The following is a 17072-nucleotide window of genomic DNA, read 5'->3' as shown; positions in this document are numbered from 1 at the left end:
AGCTGTAGAGTGGCGCAATCAAATACTTGAAGTAGACTAATTATTAGTATAGATACCTAACCCTTAAAAAAAAAAAACCAGTATATTTTCTCCACTGATCGAAAAAACTTTGACTTATATGCATATAGGTATATATATATGAATAATAATCTTTTTTACTTTTATAGTTTTGTTTCTAAGTGTAAGTGTAACGGTCAGAAAGAAATGTGGATAGAAATAAAAATATTATATTATCTAGTCCAAAAACATATAGGTACAAATACTTACCAAAACATCAATGGTCGTTTTGTTTGTTACACATTTCCATTTTTAGTTAATTGAGTAATCAACAATATATTTTTAATGACATCTTAAACCATAGTGCTAACCTCTTACCATAAGGAAATACTAAAATTTCCATTCTAAAAAATATGATTATTTCTATACATTACCCAAAGAAAAATAACAAATTTCTCATCACACATATATATATGTGTGTATATATAATATATCTGATCACGTGTCATACTCTTCACACAATAAATGAACTGAAAATTTAAAATAGCACGCTTATCAAAAACTGAATAAAATCCCTAATGGTTAATTGTTTGATATGAATAACTTATAGATTATTATTTTTTATTATTAAACGTATTTTATTCTACTTATTATTTGATTTGATAACTAAATGTTAAATTATAAATTATCCTAATAGGTAAATTGTAATAATTATATGTTAAAATAAAAATTGTTAATAGAAATTACAACAATTTACAACAATTATTTTGTTCGGTTCAATAAGGTTTTGTCTTTTACATAAAAAAAATCGATTTACCCTATAGGTATGGATCAAATTGTATAATACCACTATAGCTCTAAAACTTGTACTTACTGAGATATTTATATCAAAAGTTGCCAAACTTTTTTTAAGTACTACTCTAGTAGACTTGTGTATTACAGTTCAGCAATGGCACACCCGAAGGGGGGCTTTGGCCGCTTTTAACCCCCCCCCCCCCCCTCCAAAAAAAAAATAAAAATATGTTTTCATTAAATTACACATTATTATAACAAATATAGTATAACAATTATAAATGATGTCTTATTTTCAAATGTTATTATTATGTTAGATACACACATATATATTCTGGGTGCTCGCCTGCAGTTCAGGCATGTACCACTAATGACTAAGAATGAAACTATTCAAAATGTAATTACATTCTATAATAATTAAGGCATATTTAGTAACTATATTTACCCGAAACAAAAAATTATATTTTATCCGTCCGTGTAGCTTTCCACGTTCGTACGCAATACACTTTGATCGTTGTACGTGTGAAGGCGAGATAAACGAATTAAACAATTTATTCGTAGAGTGGTAATCATAAAATGCTGTGCCATTCCATGATCAGTATAGTCTCTATACTACTGCAGGACGCAAATGATTTTTTTAGAAATTTTATTATTTTTCAAAACGTCTTACACTGGGTACTTGCAAAACGTCTTATTATACACGCGCGCACACCTCATCACAAGTCATGATATATGTATACTGTCGCCAGTTCGCCAAATGCGTCCCACTCGCATACCACAATAACACATTGGTGCGGTCAATCACGTGCAATATCATCGTAATTCGTAGGTATTTAATAATAATATGTGAATAATATTATGATATCGAACGGACCCCGTCCTCGCTCGGACGTCTGCGCATACATCGAGTTCGACGAAGACACCTATATATAGTATATATCGTATACCTATATACGATATATTATTGTAACACACCGACAGATTTACGCACATAATTTACGACGACGATGGTAATAATAATAATAATATCATAAGCGTACCTATACATATACGTATAGTGTATAGATATTGTTTTTATTTTTTTGAGACGATCGCGGCGCTAGCTCCTATACAGACGGGCCATGTGCTCCGTTCGCCGGGTCCACCGAGCCGGTCTCGGATTGGCCGATATTCGGCCGTCTTGGGCGGGGATCCCCGCGGGTGCGCCCCGGCGGAATCCCGGTGCGGGGGCGGAGGCTGCGGCGCGTCATCGGTGTACGACGAGCGGCTCGCCAAGATCGCCGCAGCATCAGTGACCGAAAAGACACGTCGCCGCGCGGGGACGGACTGCAGCGGACAACAACACTATGCACACGACGAACGCCGCGCTCACCGGTTGCACCGCCATGGACCAGTTCGCCGACGAATATCTGCCGCAGCATCGGTACCCCGCGGCCGCCGCCTGCACCACCGCGACTTCCGACTACCACTGCGGCAGCAATCCTTCCGAGTGCGAACCGGCCGCCGCCGCGTATCCGCACCACCATCATCCGCACAAGGACGGCGGCGAATACTTCCCGGAACCGTATTACTACGACACGGCAATCGCCGCCGCCGGTTATTGCGGCGGTTACGGCGGTCCGTACGACGCGTACGGCGGCGACAACAACAATTGGTCGTCGTCGTCGCCACTGGAATATTCGTCGTCGTCCGGCGCGGTCGTCGACGGGCCGCAATGGAACAACTGGACGCCGCCGGACGCCGCCGGACCGCCGGAACTGACGCCGCTGACGCTGCACCCGCCGCCACCGGCGCCTGTACCGTTGCAGGCCCCGGAACCGGTCGGTTTCTGCGACGTCGTCGACGACTTCCGGTCCGCCGAACACGGCTTGTTACAGTTTCAGCCCGGTCGCGTTTCTGCCGATCAAACCACCTGCAGCAGCGGCGCGGCCGCCACCTCTGCAGCAGCCGACCAATTATTATTCTTCAGTGAGTCCGCGCGCAACCTGCAGCACATACGTCTTACACTCGGATATTATAATATATATATATATATAGTTTACAATAAGCGGTTAGAAGTCTTACACGTCCAATGCCCTCTGAATCCTATAATTAATAAGTATAATATATAGTATACGTCTTATATTATAACGTATTGCCTATATACGTACCTGCATCTCGATAATATGATTGAAATGGTGAGTAATGGACAAAAGTGTTAACTGACATTTTTAAAACTTTTCTGGGGACGACATTAAACGATTAAACACCTATTTATCCGTATTATAGAGCAAAAATAATGTTATAATATTTTGCAGAAATGTTTATAATAAATCCTATTATAATTTTTTCCATACAATAAAAACAATTTCTCGAAAAATACCAACGATCACTTTTGTCCGTTCATCCTTTCAGTTACTATTACAAAATAAAATACTCTTGTGTACCTATACTTCACTCGTGAGTACAAATGATAGACTTCTTCTTAGTTATTGCTGATATTAGTTATTATTGATGTTAACCTGATGCAGTCTGCATAAATAGATGCATTTGAATTCATGATAAACACCTACTTCTATAATAAATTGTGCAGTAACGCATGTGGGTATGTAATTAATGTAATTGTATGAGTATAGGGTATATGTAATCATATAAATCATATATTTTGTTTTCCTAAATAAGTTTTTTTTTTAAATATTTGGTTTTAAGTTTTCGTATAAAATACTTCTACAGACTTATAGTTCTACTTCCATAAATCAAATATTATCTATACAATATTTTACAAAGTAAGCAAAAATTTAAAAATAAAATTTGGTAATATTAATTCTATAGCACCATTAAACTGCAGTAGGTACAATGTAAACCATATCGTATTTAATAAAAGATACCTACTAATATTCAAAACTTAACTAGAAATAATAATTTTTTTCAAAAATAGATAATACAATGTACAACGCATAAGTATTTTTGCATAATATTACGCTTTTTAAATTAGTATATAAAAATATAAGATAAGGCCTTTTTTAAAAATGTTGGTACAACATTCTACTTATGATGTCTTAATTTATTATTTAGAGTGCAATCATAGCGATCAAATTAATGTAGATGCAATAATTATTAATTGCACTTATAATAAATAGGTAGATACATCAAAAACTACAGCTATACATCATACACTATACGTATCGGTAGATGTTGCATTTTACATAAATGTGTGTTAGACAAGACAATATTGTTCTTAATTTTTAAATATTATAATATTTCATTTATTTAATATTAATAAATAATAACTAAAGGTTCCTAAATTCTAATATTAAACGTTAATATAATACAAATTTAATTAATAGTCACGATCTTTGGTAATAAGGGGGGTTAAACGTTAAAAAGTGTATATAATTATTTATGAATATAGATTATAGGTGCATCAAAACCAAGAAAAAACTAATTTTATCATTTCAGTTCTTAAAAAAAATCAATTTTTATGAAACATTAATCGAACATAAAAAATAAACTTTTATTTAGGTATACAGTATGATTCACCAAATATGCTCACTCTCCTGCCTCCTTTAATTACAATTTTATTTTATTCAAATGAGATAAGAATCTTCCCATTTACAGTAAATTGTTTAGCAAATGATGCATTTTTTAAATTTTCACTTTAATGCAACTAAAATTGAAATTCGGACGAATAGTTTTAATTTTAGAAATTCTTAAATATTATTAAGCTATTTATTAAAACTTCTTAGCATTCAAGATAATGTATTAAGGATAATATATCCTTAAATAATTTTTCTGCGTAAAATATAGCAAGTAATTGATTTTTAGTCTAGTCTCTAGTCTCTAACCTATAGATACAACTATACAAACCACACAATTTTAATGCAAATATATTTTAATTGATAATAATTATATTATCATTTTCAAATCCATATATTTTCTAGATATGGACGATTATCTTTAATAGAGACGTTAAATTAAATAGCTCAAAAACTACTCATTTCACATTTTCACAACCATTAAAATTTCGATCCAATAATACTTGAATCACAAAAATAGTGAAAAATCATCTAAATAATGATTTACAATTAAAAAGGATGGATCTTGTTTGGAAAAGTTATGCCGATACTTTCAAATAGCATAAAAATCTATGTATGACAATAAACATCAATTAAAAATAATTCTAAAAATCAGAATTTATAATAAATGCATTATTAAAAAATATAGAGTGAGATGAGCATATATACTAGGTAAATCATTGACGTCTTATACTCTTATACGACTGTACCTACTACCTATATGTATCATATATGTGTGCCTTGATATCAAGGCACTCTAGTCTAACTTTATATTGGCTTGGTAGAATTATTTTTAGTATAAAACCCAACCCTAATTTTGAGGTATTCTATTTCGAATATAGAAATACTTTACATTCATATCAAAATAATTACGGTTAATTAAAATATACTTTGAAAGTTACTCATAAGTCACAAGATTATGGATAAAATATATATTCCAGTGGCGTAATTTGGTCATATCTGTGGGGGTGGGATGAACTATTTTTACATTTTATCTATTTGTTGATCCCCGAAAAATAATAGTTAACTGCTCATTGTTATAGCACTACTAAAATTAAAAGGTACAATACAATGGGTAAAATACAAAAAGGTAAATTTTGCAGCAGTTTACATACAGCCAATACAATAAGTAGGTATATTCGTGCAACACTGCAATAATGATACCAGGCATCTGCGTTTAGAGTAGGTATACGAAGTATATTTTATATAGGTACAACTAGTATAGAGGATTCTAATTATTTTGTATTATTTCTATAAAATATAAACTATATATAATAATATTATTTATAGTTAAATCAATTCATATACAAAAAAGGTCATATGGAGGGGAATATGACACCCAAATCCCCCCCCGTAATTATGCAACTGATGCAAATACACCTTCAAATTGTATAACTCAAATAAGATTTATTAAATCTATTTTTTTTACTATTTAATAGAAAAATTACACGTCTTAAGACTTATTATTTAATTGCTTTTTTAATGTAGTGTTTGCAATTTTATTTTTTTAATTACATACTTAGTAAGTTTAAAAATCAATCATTTAACGTTGGTACATATCATGCGTCCATGCGTATTTAATTTTGAACTTGTTAATACCTACATGACCTACCCATAATACTATTAAATATTAATACTTTTAGAGCGTATTTGTAATTATTCTTTGGGGATTGGCAAGCAACAAGTTGCAAATGAAATACATAGATGGTATCTAGGAATATTAAATTAATTTAATTTAAATAAAATAATATTTTAGTTATACGTAGAGTATATAAATTTTTTTAATATTGTTAATCTTAATACTTTAACATTGATTATATAAATATATATTATACATGAATGAGATTTGGTTCAATTAATTAGTTTTTTATTTGGCATATTAATTTGATTTTCTGAAGTGTGTCTATTAAAATTATAATTTAAACTAAATTAAATAATAATAAGACTGTAGTTAACTAAAAGGTATTTAATCTAATATTTTTTTATGTTTATTATAGAATCAACTTTGAATGATAAACCAATAGTAAACAGAGGTGACCAAAAAAAATCTATGAGTAAATCATCAACAAATCAAAGACAAAGAGCCAAACGGAAACCTAGAGTTCTATTTTCTCAGGTATAATTACATATATGCTTTTATATTATTAATATACAAGTTACAAATGCGTAATTGGGTGGTTAGGGGTAATCAAAACTTCCAGTTTATCATTTGTGAACAAATTTAAAAATAAAGGTTGGTGTCCTTAGATTTTGCTTTTTTCATTGAAATTGCATCGCAATTCACAGACATAAAATTAGATAGTAAATAGATAACAAATTTATAATTTACAATCATTTCATACAACATAAAAATAATAGCTTATTTTATAATTATCTTGACATTTGTAAATATCATTAATTTAAAATTATTACTTACCAATCATCTAGATAAATAGTGCTGATTTCAAACTAAAAACCATCAAATTTTAATAGCTTTTATTGGTTTTTAGAGATTTTCTCAAATATTAAACTTCCTAATAATTTCTATAAGCTATTATATTTTTATAATTTCTTAAATCCCAATAGAATAATCTATTCAAAAATGTATACTTTATTTTATTTTTGAAATTTATAATCTCTATACAACAAAATACAATAAGCAATAGGTTACATGATTTGACAGCTTGAATAAAACAGGGTGTCCAGTGACAATACTTTAACTTAAATGATTTTTTTTTAAATTAATTTTTAAGATGCTTACGTGTCCAATTACGCTTTAAGCGGCTATGAGAACTATCTAGAAGAAAAGTAGAAGATAATTTTATTTTTAAAAATTTGGATGAGCTAGTGTTAGAATGGAAGTTTTTATAATTTTTAGTTACCTAATAATTTAAATTTTTAAAAATAGTCCACAATTTTTTTTTTTTTATAAGTATTTAAAATATGAATTATGGCAAACATTCTAACTATTTTATGACTCATGAATAACTAAAATACCAATTTCAATTAAATTTATATTATAAAATTAACATACTAGTATTTTTGTTTATTTATTTCTTTAGGATGTAATATCAGAATTGGAACACCGATTCAACCAACAGCGTTATTTATCGGCTACAGAGCGAGAATCGATGGCATTAAGATTAAGGTTGACTCCAACTCAAGTAAAAATATGGTTTCAAAATCGGCGATATAAAAGCAAAAAGTTAATAACATCGGACTGTTTAACATCAGACAACAATAAAAAGCCTCCCAGAAGACAATTTCCAGTAATAAAGCATTGTTATACAGAGTTAACAAGTTTGATAACAAACAATAATCATAATTTCAATCATAACAACAAATATTTTAACATTTAACCACATTTCACCTGCAATCATTCACTACAAAAAATTCAATCAATAAATAGGTATTTAATAATATAACATCACATATTATTATGTAAGCAATTAATTTGTTTCATGTATAATATTATTAATAGTATTACTATTACTATTAATTTGATAGAATTGTAGAATTAAAGGGTTGGTACATAATATGTAAGATTAATTATTGTCCTATTCAATTTTAATTTATTATTCACTTTTTAAAATGTTTTTTTTACTAGTCTATTTGATTTAAAAAAATATATGATGATGTATTAATGTATAAATCAAATGTATATATTATATAATTTATACCAAAGATTCAACATGCGCGTACAATGTATTTTTTGTTTTTATTTTTTAAATTTATTATGTATAGTCAGATAGATTAAAATTAATTGAATGTTTACTAATTACTATAGGCAGGTACTATAAAAAAAATATAACTTATAGTAAGTAGTTGTAGGAATAGTAAAAATTTACTTTGAACTGAAAATGTATTATATAAATGTATTTTTTTTTATTTTGTATTTTTATTTATAAATGATTATTGAAAATAAATTTAAAATTAAGTCATGTCAGTATTAAAATATTTACCCTGTGTAGATTATATTTAGGCTCCGTGTTCTAAATAGCCTCAACAAGTATAGTGTTTACACTTACTATTTATCAATTGTACATTTGTACGTATCACGGACTAAGATATATAGTATATTTTAGTCCGTAGTACATATAGTCTTATCATTATAAGCTGTATTAAAAAAAGATACATAATATTACCCATCTAAAATATGATGTTTATCATTAAATAAATTATTCAACTTAAATTAATAAAAATATACTACTTCCAAAATAATATATTAAGTCAATTAAATTTAGTAGTTGAATACTCAAATTACCTATTAAATATACATGGTTAACGCTGTAAAACTGATTACAAAAAAAAATTGTATAGAGAATAGGTCTGTTGAGTAAAATCAACATAAAGTATTCATAAATATTATATTTTTATAGGTATTTTATCAAAATATTATAAGAAACAACCATATAAATGATTACAACACTACTACAGCTACAGCTGTTTATGATCAATGATCATAATATAATGAGTAAACCATTAAGGTTTAATAACCAATATCTATAATACCTTTCCATTGACTTATTCATAAACGGGGCCCAAAATTTATTATGAAATAATATCAGTGAAATGATTGAGAGTTTGATAAAACTAAAATTTACATTTAATTGAATATATTATCTAACAAATAAATATGCTATAGATAATCTAAAAATAAAAAAGGAAAAACAGTAATGCAAAATATAGTACCAGCATTTACAAACAATTAGGTAATAAGAAATTAATAATTATTTAAATTCTAGAAAAAACCCATTAAATATTAAGATAGTAAAAATAAACAGAAACAATAAATTAGTGTTACGTCACAATTGGTTAAATCCTTATCAACAATTCCAACAGGATCAATTTGGAACCAAATAAATTATAAATACTATTTAAAAAAATATATTAAATCAAAAAAAATGTTATCAAAAAGTAACTTAAAACTTTATCTTACAGTTTTTACCATTTTTGTTATAGTAGAATTTACAAAATGGTTGTATAATAGCTAATGAAAAATAAAAATTCTACCGATCAACGAACAATTAAAGTTAAAATATTATTTTATAATTCAGTACAAATTAATATTGGTAAGAAATAATAACAAATAGATGACATATACACTACTTACCAGTATTAACTTTTCATTCCTAATTATATACATACATTTTAGATGTAAACCTAACAAAAATTTATTATCTTAAATTAAATTGCTATATCATATAAAACATAGAATCATATTTGAACCGTGCACTTCCCAAAAAAATACTCATAATACACAAATGTGTAGGATTATAAGCCTTGTGTTTGTTAATTCAGGATTAGTGATCAACAAACACATTTTTAAATTAACGTAATATTATATAAATGTAATGTTTTTTTTGAATTAAACATAACCTATCTGACTTTGATGTGGGTCTATCAAAATCCAATTCAATACACAAATTTTTGCTAGTTGATTATAGTAAATATTTCATTTATTTATTAATGTTGAATTTAGTTACATATAAATAGAAATAAATATAATAGTTGAAAAAAAAAAGGTTTGAAATCAGAATAATAATTGTTATTACACATTATCAAACAGATAGAAAAATACCTCCTCTTAATGCTAATACCAAATGTAACACAGATCCTCCTTGAACTTTGTAATCTTGGGCAGTCTTTTCATCGTTCCTAAAAGCAAAAATGTTTATTACATCTAAAAATAAGAAATTAGTAAATCGGTCTTACATTTGTTTCCCAGAAAAAATCAATCTTTGTTGCTGAGGTGGAATACCCTCCTTTTCTTCGACTCTTTCTTTAATTCTTTCCACTCTATCAGTGGGTTCTATATCAATTTCGATCTACAAAGAAAAATTAAAACATAATATAACAAACAACAATAGATCAACGATGGGTTCAGTTAAGAGAGCAGCTACTCACCTCTTTTCCTGTTAGAGTCTTAACTTTGATCAACATTGTGTAATTTATAAATATGTGTATGTTTTAATAATAAACTTAAAGTCTAAAAGCAAAAATGTGCTACTATTGAATTAAAATGTTATAAAGAAATAGAAATGACATGAAATAAAGTGATAAACCGAAATTACACACGTGATAACACAGTGATACGACTACAGGATGACAATGAAAATACAATCTTGTTAATCAGCTGCAACCCGGTATAAAATACTTTACCAACATCATATCATATAAGCTGTAAAATTCCTGTTAAAAAAAAACCCGCTAGATTTAAAAAAAAAAGTAAGTCGTGTTTTACTTTCAAATTAAAATATGTACGAATATTGAATTTTTCTTAAAAAAAAATACAAATATATGTGAAACACAACTTATACAGACTAATTAGTTATTTTTTGACAAATGTAATATTTACATAGGTAGGAATGTAGGATTTAATTTAGATCCTGAGAGGTGTGATAAATGTATTGATTTTCTTTTCTTTTCTTTTTTTTTTCTTTTGGTTTATGTGTTTGTAAACCAGATAAGTGTTGGCTAATTGGCTATAATTCTATAAAGTTCAACTTTGAGAATGGTTTTGGATTGAAAATTGGATGTATATGTGCAGAATGTACATTACAAAGCTCAAAATGAAAAATTAACAAGATTTTTAAAAATAAACAGGTAAAACAGTTATATATTATGACTATATGAGTGTGTTAAATGTTTGTTCATTGATATGCTCACGAAAAATGATTCTAAGCAAAAGCGGTCAGTGAGCCAATTTCATTAAATATATATTTCATGATTTATATTTTTTTGATATACCTAGTTATTAAAGTCGTTTATTTAACATTTAGTATTTCGTTAGTATAATATAATTTTTTCCAAAAATAAAACCACAAGTACTTAAGTATTATAATAATATGTATTTATACCTTATTTTATCAACATGTATAACTCAAAATGAAGGGGATCCAGAGGGGGTTGAATGGGGCGAACTCCCCCCCCCTCGTAACCAATATTAATAATACGTAACGTATTTTTTTTTTAAGACTTTATTTATATAAATAATCTACCTATAGGCTATAACAAAATTAATATTTTTAATTTTATCAATATCATGTGTGTCCGTTAAAAATCGCTCCCTCCGTTTTCTTGGTCTGGACCCGCCCTTGACAAAATGTAATTAGTAATAGCATTCTTATCTAAATACTGTAAAACAGTAAAAATAGGTTATTCACAGTAACTATAAATAAATATTTCTGAAAATAAACCAAAAATGTCATTGCATATTATAGTGAAATTTATAACAATATAATATACCTACGTAAAAGTTTTAAGTTTCCACAAATAATTACTTTAAATCAAGACAAAATAATTAACATTATTTTTTTCACGTTATAGTTTAATGTAATTTTGTCAACATTTTATCTTCAAATAAATATATTATGTAAAAAAAGATTGTACTTACATACATAGTTTTAATATATTTATACAGATATAAGAACCAACTCATGTGGGATCTAAAATTAAATTTTCAAGAAATTATAGCCTATCGAATAATTTTTTATTGACATTTATAGAAAAAGACTAAACAAATCTAAAATTTCTCATATCTGTAAATATTAAATATAATAACTATGTAAAATATTATCAATAAAAAAAAATAAATAAATAACTCAAATAGATAAAAAAAAATGCAATTTGATTTAGGTAGAAATTTTGTGATTTAATGTAAGATGCAAAATATATAAATTACATTATTGTAAAGGTATAGACAAAATTTTTTTTATGAATTTCTGATTAAAAAATAATTTATAACTTTTGAAATTTTGACGAGCTTTGTTAAAATTAAAAATTTAAATGCTCATGATTTAATGATGCTTAAAATATAATTTTTTTATTATTATATTCTAATTTTATTAGAAAAAAAAAATAATTTGGCCTACATTTTTGAATAATTAGAATATTTTATTGTGTACATTCTCGTTAAGTACAAACATTTTTTTTTTACATCCTATTCACAGACGCATAACCTTTTAATATATTTTGCACTCATGAGTTGTACAAATTTAGATATTTGTACTAGTAACTAGTAGTACATACTTATAACGACCGTGTGCAAGACTTCCTTGTTCCTACTAACTACTAAATCCTAAGTGTCTATATAAGTAGGTACTAAATATTACATTATCCAATCGTCGACACCAGCCAGACAACAAGAATTACTAATTAGACAGGAAATACAGTAAACTAGTAAAGTAGACATAGAACTATTAATTTAATAGTCTATTTGAGTATGAGTAGATCATAAAATATGAGTCAATAAAATATTGTCTAGAAAAGTGCCAAATTAACCAATTTCGTAGCTTTGAATTTAAACTAAACATCAGAGTCCAAGGACACCAAAGATTAAAATCTAACATTGTAATGTCAGCTAAAGTATAAACTATATATACTCTTTGGAAATCGTGAGTTTATCTTTCTTTATTTTTTCGTAGTACAAAGAATATGGACTCATTATCAAATTTTAGAAAGTAAATAACAATAATGGGGAAATAAAAATCTGCTATAACCGTGATTACGACTAGGACAAAAGTGGTGAATTGTGATAACGCGAGATATTTTTCGTGTTTTTGTTCATCGTAGGTACATCAACAAGTGATAAAACTACAGTCAGTAAGTCAGTTTGATGATGTATACTGTATAGTTTATACCCTATAGTATTTATTAGTATTGTAGTATTTGCGTAATATGTATAATATTTCATTTCGACATTTCATATTCATAACGTAAGTGGTTTGTTGATGATGACTGTTTAAAAACTAATCTAGTACAATTTTCCATTAAATAACAATTCTTTTAATATGCTGGGATTAAAAAAAACAGAATGTACATTGGTTCGTTGTTTGTAATATTATCACATAGACAATTATTATTCATCATTGATGAACGATTCCGGACCAATTAGTCCATTTGACAATGGAAGTTTGTCCTATTACTTTGACGATTTGTCGATCAGTGACCGAGAAACTATTGCTGAAGATGTCAGTTATACAATTGATTCAGATGACAGTAGTTGCTCTAGAACAGCATGTTCGTCCATATTTGGTTCTGGTCCCGATGACTTGGAATCTGAAACAGCTATGTTTTCATCATGCAGTGGCAGCATCACAAAATCCAATGAATGTCTAATTGAAGTAGACACGTCAATTGATACCACAAACCTAAATCTTGGGTACCTTATTATTTACATAAATGCCAATTAGTATAATTATATTTACAATAATTTAATACTTATTGTACACTTTGTTTTAGGAAAACATCTGAATGCTGTTTAGTGACAATTGGAAAATCTATCCAAAAAGTAAAAAAAAAAACAATGAACAAAAATTATACATTTAGATAATTATTGTTATTTTGTTGTAGAATAACTACATTGGTGTTAAAACTTTTGATCGTATAAGTACCAGAACAGTTGACAATGAAGACAAAATAGCTGGTAGTACAGCTCTAATTTTAAATTGTAGACCAGCTCAAATCCCAGCCAAACTTCCTAAGGAGCAATTGGAACATGAGAGACTGTATGAGAAAATTTTACAAAATGCAAAGAAAAATGGTAATTTTAAGCATATTGTTATGTTGCAAATACTATTGTTTAAAGATTATGTTAACTATTTGATTTTCAGAGTCTGAAAAAGCAAAAAAACATAAAGAATATTTAAAACAAAAACTAAAAAACGAAGAACGATTAGCAAATGTTACACAAATATGGACTCAAGAAATAATTCCAAATTGGAATCAAATGTAATTTATATTTATTATTTCAAGTCAAAATAATGTCCCTTTATTATTCAAATGTATTTATTTATTAATTTTTTATTAGGTATAGAACAAAGAGATGTCGTGATCTTTGGTGGAATGGTTTGCCCTCTAGTGTACGGGGTAAAGTTTGGTCTTTAGCTATTGGCAATGATTTACTAATCAATGAAGAATTATATAAAAGTTGTGTTTCAAACTCATTCAACAAATTTAAAGATTCAGAAGCTACCATGCATTGCCTGGAGTGCATTCATTTAGATATTACACGTACATTTCCTCACTTGGGAATTTTCCAACAAGTAAATAGATATTTATTTAGTCATTTTATTTTGATAAGCAATATTTTACAAAAATAATTTCATAGAACATGCATACAATTTTCAGATAAGTAATAGTATAACTATTTTAAAATTATAAATATATGCTATCATATAATCTCTTTGATTGTTATACTATCATATAGCTAGGATTGTTTTGAACATTAACAATAGAATAAAGACATAAAATATTCTTGCAATTCTTTTTTTTTTTTATAGATAGTTAAAATTTATTAGAAGTGTATTGCACAAACAGTAAAAACATAAACCATGGTTTCATTTTTCAATTTATTGTTCTTAGTGGCAAGTTATTATATATAATAACTATAATAATATATAATATTAGTATAATATCATATTATAATTAATTAATAATTATTTTATTTGTGAACATTTGGTATATTTTTGTCCATTTATCAGTTACATAATTCAGAATCAAGTGTTCAAAAGTTTATGTTATTAAACTTGATGACTATTCAAGTAATAAAACTTATTGCTTTAGCTTATTGTATACAATTTGTTACATATTTTTTTGAACCAAGGTTTTAATATACTTGGAATACTATTTTAGGTTGTTCATTATAAACTATAATTGCCTACTTAATAAAATGCAAAATTTTACATTTGGATTTAATAAATTCATTATGTGAATTTGGTTTTTACCATGGCAATTTGCTAATAAATGTTATAGTTCTTTAAATTTTATTTTTAGGGCGGACCATACTTTGATGTATTGAAAAGGATCCTTAGTGCCTATGTTTGTCTACGTCCTGATATTGGTTATATTCAAGGCATGTGTTTCATAGCTGCCATTTTACTTTTGAATATGGAAGAACTTGAGGCATTTATTTGTCTAGTTAATTTAATGGAATCTCCATGTTTGAATGCATTTTACACTGTAAACCAACGTTTGGTCAGTATAATTTTAAGAATGTAGCATGCCTATTTGAAATACCTATGTCCATTAATGTAATTGTTACTGTTATAGATGACTTCATATTTTACTACATATAATGATCTACTTAAGCATAATTTGAATAAACTCAATACACATTTCAATCTTATCGGTCTTACTTCTGAAATGTATCTGGTTGATTGGATATATTCAGTTTTTGCTAAATCAATGAATCTAGAATTGGCATCTGTTATTTGGGACAATTTTTTAAGAGATAATGATCAATTCTTATTTCGAGCAGCACTTGGTAAGTTTACACAGTGATTAAAAAAAATATATATATATATATATTTAACCAATCATAATGTTTCAAATATAATATTGAAGATTATTTTATCAATGAAGAAACTGAAAAATGTATAAAAATTTTAATCTATGAAATATAAATTAAATTTATGCTAATTGTTCAAAAACATAAATAGGTATTTTACGCAGTAATGAGTCTCAATTAATGCAAATGGATTCTATAACGTGCGCTCAATATTTAACAAAGTTACCAGAAAGTTTTACATCAAATGCTTTATTAAAATCAACTACAGCTATTCGTATGTCTATTGGAAAACAATCTTTTAACTCCTTACTTGTTTACAACCAAACAAAAAGTACCTAACATTCTTTGGTGTAATAGTTTTGTTGTATTAATATAGTTGTTATTGCTCATTTATATTTATATTAAAGGATAATTATATTATATAATTATTAAAATGTTACACTAATGACGTATCTCAACTATTAAAAATATTTCTGTAAGTATAAATGTATACAAATTATTTATTACATTAAGAATTAGCATATTTTTCTGCAATATCACTTGTTAATAAACTACATTAAAATAATTGAACTTAATATTAAGTTTTGAAAATTCAATTAAATAATTCTTATATTTAATTTTTCTTACCCTATCCAATTATCATAATACTAATAGGTATTATGTAAATTTCACTTCACTACTTAACAGTGTGATTTAAGATGTTAAAATAAATAGTAGAGTATTTGTATTCATAAGCTTATATTTAAAGTGATGTATATTAATATTTAAATTCATTAGTTACACTTATTTGAAATACCAAATTTTTAAAATAAGCATTTACTGATGCCTTAACCAGTTTTTATTAATTGATTTATTAAAAGCAAAACCTCAGATTTTATTTTTCTAATACTATAACCATGACCTAAAACTTTTATTTAGACCTTAGTTAATATTTTTACCTATAAGTCAGTATTCAATGTAACTCATTGGCTGAGACTTTAAATTATATAATTAGAATTTTGTCATTAGTGTAACAAAATATTTTAACCTAATATAATCCATCACAAGTGTTAATCATACATATCCAAAATAAGATTTTACAAACGAATCTCTTTTATATTAATATCTTTAATTTGTTATATATTTATTTTATTGTTAATTACATTATTATATAATTATTGATTAATCTTACTTTTTACATGACAGTATTCAAAGTCTAAAATTATTATTTATTGATTTTTTTTTTTATATAGATTTATTACAAATAAATTTAAATGTGATATGATATTTTTATTTAAAATAATATGTTATGTTTGACAATAAACGTGATAAGTTTTGACTTTTAAAACTATAATGTACTATGTTTTTCTTTACCACGTAATTTTTAAATGGTCAAATTTGAAGTTATCATTTAACATTAATTTAAACCTTGATATATATAAAGTATTCATTCCTTATACAATGTGATAATTATTTAGTTA

General features: G+C 27.0%; 3 protein-coding genes across 3 annotated transcripts; 2 read left to right on the top strand and 1 right to left on the bottom strand.

Annotated features, from left to right (window-relative positions):
• Nucleotides 1-2065: 2065 nt before the first annotated feature.
• LOC114128063 (homeobox protein Nkx-2.2-like) lies at nucleotides 2066-8263 on the top strand. Its single transcript, XM_050197967.1, has 3 exons — nucleotides 2066-2757; nucleotides 6341-6459; nucleotides 7385-8263. Exons 1-3 carry the CDS (start codon nucleotides 2136-2138, stop codon nucleotides 7679-7681), a joined length of 1038 nt encoding a protein of 345 aa, XP_050053924.1. The 5' UTR covers nucleotides 2066-2135; the 3' UTR covers nucleotides 7682-8263.
• Nucleotides 8264-9763: 1500 nt separating this feature from the next.
• Nucleotides 9764-10398, bottom strand: LOC114128064 (NEDD8). The gene is made up of 3 exons (XM_027992473.2): nucleotides 10230-10398; nucleotides 10038-10150; nucleotides 9764-9980 (listed from the first exon to the last, which is right to left on the bottom strand). The coding sequence occupies exons 1-3, from the start codon at nucleotides 10263-10265 to the stop codon at nucleotides 9884-9886; spliced, it is 246 nt and encodes an 81-aa protein (XP_027848274.1). The 5' UTR covers nucleotides 10266-10398; the 3' UTR covers nucleotides 9764-9883.
• A 2396-nt stretch (nucleotides 10399-12794) lies between these two features.
• Nucleotides 12795-16216, top strand: LOC114128067 (TBC1 domain family member 12-like). The gene is made up of 8 exons (XM_027992475.2): nucleotides 12795-13485; nucleotides 13566-13614; nucleotides 13677-13866; nucleotides 13937-14054; nucleotides 14134-14368; nucleotides 15099-15299; nucleotides 15375-15588; nucleotides 15764-16216. The coding sequence occupies exons 1-8, from the start codon at nucleotides 13196-13198 to the stop codon at nucleotides 15949-15951; spliced, it is 1485 nt and encodes a 494-aa protein (XP_027848276.2). The 5' UTR covers nucleotides 12795-13195; the 3' UTR covers nucleotides 15952-16216.
• Nucleotides 16217-17072: the final 856 nt, after the last annotated feature.

This window comes from Aphis gossypii, chromosome 1, assembly GCF_020184175.1.
Source record: "Aphis gossypii isolate Hap1 chromosome 1, ASM2018417v2, whole genome shotgun sequence".
Taxonomy (NCBI): Eukaryota; Metazoa; Arthropoda; class Insecta; order Hemiptera; family Aphididae; genus Aphis; species Aphis gossypii.
This window is presented reverse-complemented; position numbering and strand designations above follow the sequence as displayed.

Coding starts and splice junctions, on each gene's coding strand:
- LOC114128063 (XM_050197967.1), top strand. CDS start 2,136: ATGCACACGACGAACGCCGCGCTCACCGGTTGCACCGCCATGGACCAG. Junction 2,758..6,340: donor CGACCAATTATTATTCTTCA/GTGAGTCCGCGC, acceptor TGTTTATTATAG/AATCAACTTTGAATGATAAA. Junction 6,460..7,384: donor CTAGAGTTCTATTTTCTCAG/GTATAATTACAT, acceptor TTATTTCTTTAG/GATGTAATATCAGAATTGGA.
- LOC114128064 (XM_027992473.2), bottom strand. CDS start 10,265: ATGTTGATCAAAGTTAAGACTCTAACAGGAAAAGAG. Junction 10,151..10,229: donor AGACTCTAACAGGAAAAGAG/GTGAGTAGCTGC, acceptor TTTTCTTTGTAG/ATCGAAATTGATATAGAACC. Junction 9,981..10,037: donor ATTTTTTCTGGGAAACAAAT/GTAAGACCGATT, acceptor TTTTGCTTTTAG/GAACGATGAAAAGACTGCCC.
- LOC114128067 (XM_027992475.2), top strand. CDS start 13,196: ATGAACGATTCCGGACCAATTAGTCCATTTGACAATGGAAGTTTGTCC. Junction 13,615..13,676: donor TTGGAAAATCTATCCAAAAA/GTAAAAAAAAAA, acceptor ATTTTGTTGTAG/AATAACTACATTGGTGTTAA. Junction 15,300..15,374: donor ACACTGTAAACCAACGTTTG/GTCAGTATAATT, acceptor TTACTGTTATAG/ATGACTTCATATTTTACTAC.